Here is a 12,061-nt window from a genome sequence, read left to right on the forward strand (position 1 = left end):
GTTAAAGTCCAACAGGTTTATTTGGTAGCAAATGCCACTAGCTTTCGGAACAGGCTGTCCCTTCGTCAGGTGGAGTGGAGAAATGCCCTGACGAAGGGACAGCCCGTTCCGAAAGCTAGTGGCTTTTGCTACCAAATAAACCTGTTGGACTTTAACCTGGTGTTGTTAAACTTCTTACTATGCAGCACTCCCTCAGTGCCCTGTCCAACTGCATCCTAGCTTATGTGGCTCAAGTTAAGAACAAGCAAAAGTCTATTTCTGAAGGGTTTGATTGCCAGACACTAGATGGTGAGATGTGGAATAGGAGCAGACACTGAGACCAGAATTTTCCAGCCCTTCACACTGGCGGATCTTCCAGTCCTGTCGATGTGAAGAGAGATTTCAATGGTTCACCGGCCCCACCCCGAGGAAACCCGCAGCAGGGAGGGGCTGGAAATTTCAGGCCTGTAAGTTTGTGCGCTAGTTCAAGCAATCAGATGTAGACCAACCTTTATTGTTTGTCTGCTGGGTCAAAGTCAATCCACGCCCTGTTGCTTCATTCATGCTGGAAGCCCGGGTCAATGAAGAACGAGGGCTTCTATCCGTCAATGGCGTTAAAACTGCCTCAGAGTTGGCAGTCCCTTTTGTGACCACAGGACGGGATGACTGCTCCCACATAGATACTGGCCTCCATTTGGAGACTTGGGCCTGCGTATGGCTGGGATCAGCCCTTTGCTCTGGGGTTGCAGATTGTTTAGTTCCTGATTGAGCATTTTTCTGGTTGCTAATGTCCAGCGTTATGGCCTTGGTGGTCTGGTGGCTGGTGGCCTGTGACCCTGAAGGCTTATTGGCATTAAACTGGAAACCTGAGGTACCACCTTTGTTGATATTGTTGTCTAAGGGCAAATTCTTCTGGAGGACTGAGCGTGCCTTATCTTTGTCCGCGTCAGAACTGGGCCTGGTGGTAGAGGTTGGACTCTTCAACACCTTGGTGTGCTCTTGACCTCCAGGTGTCCAAGGCCTCTGTGTTGTTGTCTCCATTGGACTGTGCTGCTTTTGCATAGGATCCTGAGAATGGGGTGAGCTCACTGGCAGTCCTACATTAGGGGTCCCTGAGCTCATGAACCGTTGCTTTGCAGTCTGCATTCTCTCTGTCTGACTGCTCTCAGGTTTGATGTCTGTCGGAGCGGCCTTGGCCTGTTTAGGGGTGGTCGTCACGGCAGCGGGGCCTGTCACATGGCTGAGCACCGGCTTGTGGACGGTTGGGGCTGGATCGTTGGGTTTGGCACTGAGCCAATGTGACTTTGGGATGATGTCGCTGCTGTTATTCTCACCAGCCTTGGGTTGGTGGTTCATGCAGATGAAAGTTCCAGACACAGGCCCGGTCTTGTACGCACCAGCCATGAGGGTATTGGAGCACTGCTTGCACCTGTGGAAGGATGAAGTGAGATACAGAAAACAATGTGACAAAGGAGTAGAATTCATAGTTATAAAGTTTGACCTACACTATAAGGGTAGTATTTAATTAGCTCTACATAGTCACCAATGAAAGGGAGTGTTTGATTGGAGGCACTCTATCTAATTTCCCTCCTCCCAACCAATGGTGAGACACAAAGAGAGCAAGGTCACCTTCTACATCCTAATAATCACATGATGCAAGCAATAGCAACCAAACCCCAGCAATTAGTCTACAATACACCCACACATGAGAGCCAATGGTGGATAGTTCTGGAACCTGTTCATCCCAAATTTGCTACACTTACCAACTCTCAGGGAAACAAGAATAAAGATTATGGCCAGAATGTTACGGCCGTTCACACCGGCGGGATTTTCCCAGCCCGCTGCAGTGAACGGAGGTTTGGCTGAGCGCCAAATTCTCCAACCTCGCTGCAGGGGGAGAGTGGCGTGAACGGCTGATACGATTGCACCCGAGGAGGAAGGAACCTGATCAAATTCCCCAACATCATTTCCTCGGTAAAGTTGAGCTGATTTAGCAGAGCTAACAAAGGACTGGTGAAATGTAGGGATCACAGCAACAATTTACACATAGCAGTGAGGTTCGCTGAGGGATAAATCCAGTGCTCAGTTCAAAATCAAACTTTGGATCTTTAATGTCCACCTGAGATGATAGATGGTTTAACATCTTATGGGACCATTGACAACACAGCATTCATTCAGTACTACCCCATCTGACAATACTGCCTCATTCATTACTGATCCTCAGATAAGGCAGCACTCCATCAGTATGGTCCCTCTGACAGTGCAGCACTCCCTCAGTACTGATTCTCTGACAATGCAGCACTCTCTTAGTACAGACTCTCTGACAGTGCAGCACTCCCTCAGTACAGACTCTCTGACAGTGCAGCACTCCCTCAGTACAGACTCTCTGACAGTGCAGCACTCCCTCAGTACAGACTCTCTGACAGTGCAGCACTCCCTCAGTACAGACTCTCTGACAGTGCAGCACTCCCTCAGTACAGACTCTCTGACAGTGCAGCACTCCCTCAGTACAGACTCTCTGACAGTGCAGCGCTCCCTCAATGCTGACCTCCCTCAGGGATCAGAATTCCCCCCCCATTTCCCCCCAGACTGTGTGACTCAGTAACACATTGCTTCAATCAGCTGAAACTACTGAAGGTTTAGAGTCACCAACCTTCCAGGATTGGCCCGGAGGGTGCAGGAATGGGAGATCATTCTCCAACACACTGCCATGTGCATTCCTGGGGAAAAATCATAGGGACATTGAAAGATAATTTTTAAAAAATGATCTTTGACCATTTACAAGATATAAAAATATTGAAAATGGGGTGTAAAGGCTGTTTGACTTTCAGTCAAGCATCATCCTATTGGAAGGATGTACATCATGAGGACAGATGTGTTGATCAATAAATAGCTGGAACATGAGGGCAAGTCATTTGATGTAACCTCCAGGGATACATTTAATCACAGTTGGCAACCCTGTTGAAGATGCCAACTGCTGGGATTATATTGTTCTCCAAGTAGTTCGGCCTTCCTGCCCATCTGTAACCTAACAGTTGTCAAGGCAACACTCTCCTCCATCTTGAAGTTTCTCCCTGAGATGCCAGAAGAAAGAATGCTGATCACTGCGTTCTCCAAAACCATCCCTTTCTTAGAACCCGTTCTCCACTAGCCTGATAGTTCACCTGGATCTGCTCCAAACTGACTGGATTCACTCTTCCACACTTCACACACTCCAGCCTTTTGGAAATTCCCAGACTGCCGAATGCAGGACAGGCCCGGTCTTTGACTCAAATCACAGGCTGACAATTAACAGCCAGCTCGAACAGACCGTTCACATTCTGTGCAGGGAATATTTGCTACTTTTGGACACACATCAAGTAATCCCAGCCATCACATTTCTAGATGGACAGACTGGGTTGGTATTTCCTTGGGCAACCTAATTAAGGCGATTAAGACTATAAGATATAGGAGTAGAATTAGGCCATTCAGCCCAACGCTTCTGCTCCGCCATTCAATCAGGACCGATAAGTTTCTCAACCCCATTCTTCCACCTTTTCCCTGTAACCTTTGATCCCCTTACCAATCAGGAACCTATCTATCTCTGTCTTAAATACACTCGATGACCTGGTCTCCACAGCCTTCTGCGGCAATGAATTCCATAGATTTACCACCCTCTGGCTGAAGAAATTCCTCCTCATCTCAATTAAAGGAGTCAATAAGGTCGATCGAGAGAAAGTATTTCCTCTGGTGGATGGGGGGAGTCCCGAACAAAGGGGCATAACCTGGAAATTAGATCTGGGCCATTTAGGGGTGATTTCAGGATAGATTTCTTCCAATGCAAATCTGGAAATTTCCCTCAAAACGCTGTTGAATTTGAGGAGTTAATTGAAAATTTCCAAACTGAGGTTGATAGATTTTTGTTAAGAATATTAAAATATGTGGAACCAAGGCCATTAGATGAGGTTAAAATATAGCAATAAATTAACTGAAGAGTAGAATGGGCTCAAAGAACTGAATGGTCTACTCATGGTCCTAAAGAGATGCACAATCAATTGACTCTACCCCAATGTGTCTCAGCAACAAGAACCCCACCACATCAGTGTAGCATTATTTCATTAGAGCCACCATCCCATTAGCACTGAGTTACCTCACACTGGGCAGATCAGAGCTCATCTTCCAAAGATGTAAGAACATTGTTTAACTCAATGACGTTAGGAAAAATGACAAGCTTTGGCTTAGTGGTAGCATCATCATTCAAGGTCAGAAGGTTATGTTTCAAACCCCACCCCAGGAGCTTACGTACAAACTTGGGGCAAATACATCAGAAAGGGAGTGCTCCATGGCAGAGAGGAGACATTCAGATGAGACATTAAACTGTGGCTCCATCTTCCCCCTCATATAGTCATGGCAATAAATGTTGAGTTGGTAAGTTCTCCCACTCTCATAAGCAACAGCACAAATTAACAGGCTAACTGAACATTATTGGATTGTTATTTTGTGGGATCTTGCTGTGTTCAAATTTATATGCTGCATTTCCTATGAAACAGTGACAGCACTTAATTTGCTGCAAAGTGCCTTGGGCTAACTGGAGGATGTGAGGGGCGCTATAGAAATGCAAACCTTTTCTTCCTATTAGTACCATTCAATTTTTAGATCCAAATGCAATTCCTGTCAAGTTCTCTGTAAATCTGTCAACCCATATTAATAATTGAAAGGGTGTAATGATGAACACCCACAGACTTGGTCAGGCACACAAAAGCTATTTATTAACAACGAAAACTGTACAGAGGCCGGCAGCCCCCGGCTGCCTTGGGGCAGCCTACCAGTTGTCCCTACATGTTTTCTACATGTCTGCTGGATGTCTTCTGCCTAAGAGAGGACTCCACCCCCTGGAGTGATTACCCACTCTCAGTCCCAATTGGTCCCTCTAGCCTGGTGACCCTCCACTGCTATGTTGCCCTTAAAGGGACAATCACCACAAAGGGTCTCGGTAAACATGTCACACTGTAATTGAACATTTCCAATTGTCTAAGCAGATCGAGCCATTGAGGAGGCTCACCTATTACACAGGTAGATCCAATATCAGCCATGATATTTAGAATCCCTCTTAGCATTTATTGCTCTGTTTGTTCCCAGTAGGACTCACTACATGCTTACTATTTACATGCTCACAGAAAATGTTTGGATTGCCTTTTATGTTGACTGGCATTCTATTCTCGTATTCTCTCTTTGACAGTCTTATTATCCTCTTCACCTTCCCTCTCAACCTATTGTATCTGACTTGGCTTTCATGTGAAGAATTCACCTGACATGCATCATACTTCCTCCACTTTTGTTTCATCATACTGCCCGACTCCCCCGTCATCAAGGAGCTCTGTTTGTGGCTCACCTACTTTTCACCCTTGTTGGAAAGGAGCTAGCCTGTACCTGAAGTGTCTCCTCCTTAAAGATCACCCATTGATAAATTACATTTTATCCTGTCAGACTGTGATTCCACTTTATTCTTCTCAACACAGTGAAATTAGCTGCCTTCCAATTTATAAGTGTTCCTTCCTCTTCTCCATTACGAATCGAAACCCTAAGGAATGATGGCCACTTTGACCCAAATTCCCCACAGACACTTGATCGACCTCATTTCCCAGTCCCAGATCCAGCAATGCCAACTTTCCAATGGCACATTAACGTACTGATCAAGGGGGGTTCTCCTGGACACGTTCCCTGAACACCACCTCCTTCACCTTTGCTCTGACATTATCCCAATCAATACTTGGGATTGTAATTAAATTCCCCCAATGTCACTACTCTATAGTTCTTGCATATCTCTGTGATATCCCAACATGATTTGTATCTCTATTTCTCTCTAGCTCATTATTTGGAGTGTGACACTACTGTGCCTTTAAGGAATGTATTTGAATCATGTTCTCTGCAGTTTGTAAGCAAGCCTGTTTTTTTTTGTTTTTACTATTGGCACCGAGCTGCCTGATTTGAGGTCAATTTATTACCGTTTAAATGGGTTTTTGTTTATTTTTAATCTGGGCCTAATGCACTCTCTGGGAGTTTACGACCCTACTTGAATTGTTGTGGGGAGAATGATTGACAGGTCAGGTGGGACTGTATTTTTCTCTCCCAAGAGTTCTTTTACTTTCAGTTTTGGCTGCTGGCTAGTTAGGAGGTGCTGGACTCCAGACTGAAAAGCAGTGACCCTGTGTGCCTTTCCCTGGTATTGGAAATTCGGCTGGCTAGTTGGAATCAGTCTTTTTTACTTTGCTGGAGTGAAAACTTTGCTATTGGTGGTCTGCTAGCTAGGGGCCAGCAGTAGTTCTGTCTCTACCTCGACGTGTTGGGATTTCCAGAATGGAGAAGCGAGAGTTTCAATTCTCCAACCACAGGATTAATTCACAGCAGGTATTGCAGAGCTGCAAGTTCCAGCATGACGTAAGCATTCTTATTTTCTGTGCTAAACCTGAGACGGGTGTATGTTTATAAGGCGGTTTGTTGTGTTGGAATAGTGCCTTTAGTTGTTAAGGCTTATACAATATCATTGGTTGTGTTTTTTTTTCCTTGTTTGTAATTGGTAAAAGTGATTGCTAATTTTCTTTCTATGAGTTAACTGTATTCTTAAATAAACTTTGTTTGATAAAAGCTCCCTAGTGGGTCATTTGAATCATATCTGGAGTGAAATATCTTATGCTTACCCTAGCCAAATTCAAATTGCAAACTTATGGTCTAGGCTGACTTCACAAAATACCTTGGAGTTTCCGACCTGGATTCTAACAGGAGGCCTGTAGAATATCCCGAATAGAGTGATTTTTCCTTTTTTGCTTCTGAACTCTAACCAAATGGACTGTATTTGCCCCCTCAGGTGTATCCTCTCTTTCTAACACTGTAATGTCTTGTTGAAACATTATTGCTACCCTAACTCCCTTTTTCCCTTCTCTATCTCTTCTGAATACTTTATATCCTTGTATATTCAGTGCCCAGTTCACATCATTGTCAAGGCATGTTTCTATAATCTCCATATTCCCATTTGGTGCTTTTGGTTCACTAACCTTATTCTCCACACCTTCTATATTTACATACACACATTGTGATCCTGTCATTGCATTCCCTGTCATCCTTCTTAGTCTGCTACTATCTAATCTGGTACCACCTCCTCCTCTAACACTGTCCAAACTCTCACTGAATGCATCTTATTTCTCTTTTCTACTTCTATATGCTGGTGCCCATTCCCTTGTCAATTTAATTTAAATCCTCTCCAACACACTAGTGAACCATTCTGCAAGGAAATTGATGCAGATCCGAGGGAGCTGTACCTGTCCGATTTGAATAAGTGCCTCCTGCCCCAGGCCTATCCCCAGTGTCAGAATATGAAGCCTTCCCTCTTACACCAAGCCACAAGATTCTCACCATCTTCCTCTTTCTATTCTGCCAGCGCAAGGCAGAATAGGTTCTACTTTATAACTTTCTACCTTACTCCTGTGGCACAGTGGCACAGTGGTTAGCACTGCTGCCCCAGGGACCCAGGTTCAATTCCGGGTAACTGTCTGTGTGGAATTTGCACATTCTCCCCGTGTCTGCGTGGGTTTCCTCCGGGTGCTCCGGTTTCCTCCCATGCACCAAACATGTGCGGGTTAGGTTGATTGGCCATGCTAACTTGTCTCTTAGTGTCAAGGGGACTAGTGGGGTAAATACTTGGGGCTACAGGGATAGGGCCGGGGTGGGTTTATTGTAGGTGCAGGTTCGATGGGCCGAATGGCCACCCTCTGCACTGTAGGGATTTTATGATTCTATGACATCAATGCCTTGCCCTCTTTGTCATTGGTAATAATGAGAACCACAACTTATGGCTCACTGCCTTCCCTTGTACAATATTCCGCAGCCTCTTTGTGATTTATCTGACACCAGCAAGGCACTACACCATGCAGGTCTCACACTCATGATAACAGTTACAGAAATGCTTGTCTGTCCTTCTGACTATCCTCCTGACTATGGAATCTCTGATAATAACTGCATTTCTACACTTTACTGTTCCCTCCTGTGCACTCCCATGTCCATTGGTGCCATGATATGGGCTATGCTCCTTCAGCCCAGCATCATTTCGAGCAGTCTCCAATACTGAGTACCTGTTTGAGAGTGGCACACACTCCTTCCTACACTCCTTGCCTCTTCCTACTCTTCCGTATGGCCACCCACCTACCGTACCTAATTGCCACTGCCTGAAAGGTTGTCACTTTCTGCAATGTATGATCCAGAAAACTCTCATTCTACCTGATGCTCTGCAGTGACTCCGGCTGCACCTCAAGCTTGGCAATCCTGAGCTCAAGCTGAAGCAATGGGAGACCTCTCCCCCAGGGCTCTCTCTGTCTCTCTCTCCCTCCCTCCCAGGTCTCTATCTCTCCCCCATACCCCTCGGGTCTCTCTCACTCGGTCTCTCTCTCTCTTTCTTCCCCGGTCTCTCTCTCTCCCCCATCCCATCCCCGGATCTCTCTCTCTCTCTCTCTACCCCACTCTCTCTCTCTCTCTTCCCACAGGTCGCTCTCCCTCCCCCTGGGATCTCTCTCTCTCTCTCTCTTCCACCCCCCCCTCCCGGGCCTCTCTCTTCGCCCCCCCCCCCCCCCCCCCCCCCCCCCCCCCGCCCAACACCCCCAGTTTCTCTCTCCCTCTTTCTCTCTACTCCGGTCTCTCTCTCTCTCTCTCCTCGTCTCCCCCCCCCACCCCAACTCTCCCCTGTGCCCACCCCCTCCCCCAACTCTCTCCCGCGCCCACCCCCTCCCCCAACTCTCCCCCGCGCCCACCCCGTCCCCCAACTCTCCCCCGCGCCCACCCCCCTCCCGCTGTCTCTCTCTCTCCCCCAGTTTCTCTCTCCATCCCCAGCCTCTCTCTTTCCCCCAGTCTGTCTCTCTCTCCAAGTCTGTCTCACTGAGTCCGCTCCAGTCTCACTATCTCTCCCCGAGTCTGTGCCTTTATAACTCTCTCTGGGTCTCGCTGTCTCTCTCTCTCTCTGTCCACAAAATTATCAAGCAAAATCTGACATTGAGCTGCATAAAGTGATATTGATGCGTTTGGTCAAAGAGGTCGCTTTTAAGGAGTGTCTCAAAGGAGGATGGTGAGGTAGAGAAGTAGAAATTTAGAGAGAGATACGGCCTTGATGCCGAAGCTAAAAGCAAGATATCTGGGCCCATATCTCACCTGAAACAGCTTCTGTGATAAAGTTTCCCGTCTACTAAGTATCGCTGAACCAACAGAACTGGCTTTTTACAGATGGTGCAGCAGCTGGACAAAGTCCCCGACTTATTGGACCGATTAGCAGCATCAGCAAGGGGAACCTTGTTCTAGAGAGAAAAGAACACGACAATGATTTCGCTTTTATTCCTACATTAACCGAGAGTGGGTCACAAGATGTCTCCCCTGATTGAAGTGCCAACTTTCTGCAATGCCAAGACGCAATGTTCACTCTGAATCTGTCAGGTGGCATACCTCATAACTGGAATGTAGCAAGTCAGAGTGTGAGTTAAACGTTCCCACAAGATTGAGGGAATGTAATTGAGTGGAAAGCAGGAGAGCGTGGCAGGAGGAATAATGATGCAAAGCAAAAGGAGATGGTCATGGGATAAGTGCAAAAACAGAAGATGGCTCTTGAGGAGGTGTAAGGGGATTAGGATGGGGGCTCAATAGCTCGGTTGGAGAGACAGCTGACGTGCGATCACATTAATGCCAACAGCTTGGGGTTCAATTTCCTCATTGCGACTGATCAGATTCAGGGCCTGTCTGCCCCTTTACCCTTCCCCAGGGTCAAAACCAGGGCACTTCACTGCTGCTTGGCAAATAATCGAGGAGCATCATCAGGCAGAGAACACAAGAAGAAAAGGGAATGGCAGAGTCTCTGAGCAGACATAGGCCTTCCCTTTCCATCTTTCCTCCCCTTCCCCTCTCTGTGTCTCTGTACTTGCTTCACAGTCTAGGGCGCGATTTTCCGGCTTTTCCCTCCAGCGAGATTTTCCGGTCCCGCCTCGGGCGACCTCCCGCAGCAGATTCTCCGGCCACAGGACAGGCGAACAATGCAAGACATGAGCGGGACTGGAAGATCCCGCTAGTTGCCAATGGTGAGCTGTCTCCTCCGCGGGAAACCACACCGCGAACCTTTCCCAATTCTGGCGAAAGATCATCAAGCTGGGAGTGTTTACTCTCTTTCTGTTTCTACCGACGCGATCAGATCTGTCGAGCGTTTCCAATATTTTCTGTTTTTACTGGGTGAAAAATGTTTCCAGCTACAAGTTTAATCATGTGACAGAAACCACAACTCACCGCTGGTGCCACCCTAGAGGTCGGCGGAGCATTGGGGGTCAGCGTATCCTTGGGCACTTTGGGTTTGGTCTCAGGAGTGGACTTCTTCTGCACTGGCTGGTCGTTCGAATCAGGGGCCGGCCTCTTGATGTGAGCCATACCGCCAACTGCAAAACAGAAAGCTGCCTCTGAGAACACAATCTCAAATACAAAACTAATGGTCTCCCTCACAGGAAGGGTGGGACTTTATACCAGGTGAGTTACAGGTAGCTCTTCACATGTTTTCCATGATCCACAATATACAGTGTGGATTGGAACCCTCGATTAGCGAAGCCCCAACCAGGTAATCCCTCCCTCCCATCAACAAATCTCACTCCATTAATACTTGTTTTCGGGACCAGATCAGAAACTCCAAGGTACTTTGTGAAGTCAGCCGAGACACTAACTTTTACATTTGATTTTGACATTATGGTGAGCATGAGGTGTTTCACTCCAGGTATGATTCAAATGACTCATTAGGAAGCTTTTATCAAAACAAACTTTATTTAAGAATACAACTTATTTATTTATTATTTATAAGTTTATTTATTAGTCACAAGTAAGGCTTACATTAACACTGCAATGAAATCACTGTGAAATTCCCCTAGTCGCCACAGTCCGGCGCCTGTTCAGGTCAGTGCACCTAACCAGCACATATTTCAGAATGTGGGAGGAAACCAGAGCAACCGGAGGAAACCCACGCAGACACGGGGAAAATGTGCAAACTCCACACAGACAGTCACCCAAGCCAGGAATCAAACCCGTATCCCTGGCTCTGTGAAGCAACAGTGTTAACCATTGTGCTACCGTGCCGCCCCTTTAGGATATAACAAAAAGAATAAGCATAACCTTTTACCAATTAAAATACTTAAACATGACAAATGGTAGCACAGTGGTTAGCACTCCAACCTCACAGCACCAAGTACCCAGGTTCAATTTCCGACTTGGGTCACTGTCCATGTGGAGTGTGCACATTCTCCCCGTGTCTGCGTGGGTTTCCTCTGTGTGCTCCAGTTTCCTCCCACAGTAAAGATGTGCTGGTTAGGTGCATGGGCAAGCTGAATTCTCTCTTAGTGTATCTGGACAGACACTGAGTGTGGCTGTTAGGGGATTTGCACTGTAACTTCACTGCAGTGTTAATGTAAGTCTACTTGTGACACTAATAATAAATAAAATAAATAAAGTATAATTCTTAACTGCGAGCTATCTCTATTGTTCCAATTTAGCAATATCCCCCACAGGCATGAATCCCTTCTTTCGAACCAGTTAACACAGAAAGCACTGATGCTTACATGGGTACTGGTTTTCCAGTATTTTAACACCTCTGGACAAAGATCCAGACAGCAGTTTCCAGAGAAGGATATATCCTCAAACAGCAGAACCTCAGGGAAGTAAACCTAGTCTGTGGCAGCTTCCAGTCTTCAGTCCAGGCTTCAGAGATGGAAAGGGATACCTCTCTCTGCAGCTTCCAAACAGCAACTAATCTTGAATTCTCTATGTAAGCCTAGCTCCACCCAATCATATGACCTTACCTATCGATCAATCTAATCAAATCCTTCTGTAAATTCCCAGGAGAACACTAAGAACAGCAGAATAGCATTAGTCCAGATTACAACAAACATTCTAGCATTTGGGAACAATTAGGCTGCTGCAGTAACAATACAGGATGCCGGTTATAGACCCAGCAGCACCAGTGAAATGGAAGGGACTGCTAAAAACATCCTGCACAGAACCACGACTAAAATGCATTTCTTAAAGGCATAGTGTCGTCACACTT

At 46.4% G+C, this 12,061-nt stretch overlaps 1 protein-coding gene across 2 annotated transcripts in view; it reads right to left on the reverse strand.

The window, feature by feature from the left end:
* Positions 1–12,061, reverse strand: part of micall2a (mical-like 2a) — a 92,855-nt gene that overhangs the window by 38,087 nt on the left and 42,707 nt on the right. For both annotated transcript variants that reach the window (XM_078240201.1, XM_078240200.1), the window contains exons 4-6: positions 10,267–10,412; positions 9,151–9,293; positions 489–1,408 (exon numbers count right to left, since the gene is read on the reverse strand). In XM_078240201.1, the coding sequence (XP_078096327.1) occupies positions 489–1,408; positions 9,151–9,293; positions 10,267–10,412 (1,209 nt within the window). The remainder of the gene's footprint in view (positions 1–488; positions 1,409–9,150; positions 9,294–10,266; positions 10,413–12,061) is intronic.

This window comes from Mustelus asterias, chromosome 23, assembly GCF_964213995.1.
Source record: "Mustelus asterias chromosome 23, sMusAst1.hap1.1, whole genome shotgun sequence".
Classification (NCBI taxonomy): Eukaryota; Metazoa; Chordata; class Chondrichthyes; order Carcharhiniformes; family Triakidae; genus Mustelus; species Mustelus asterias.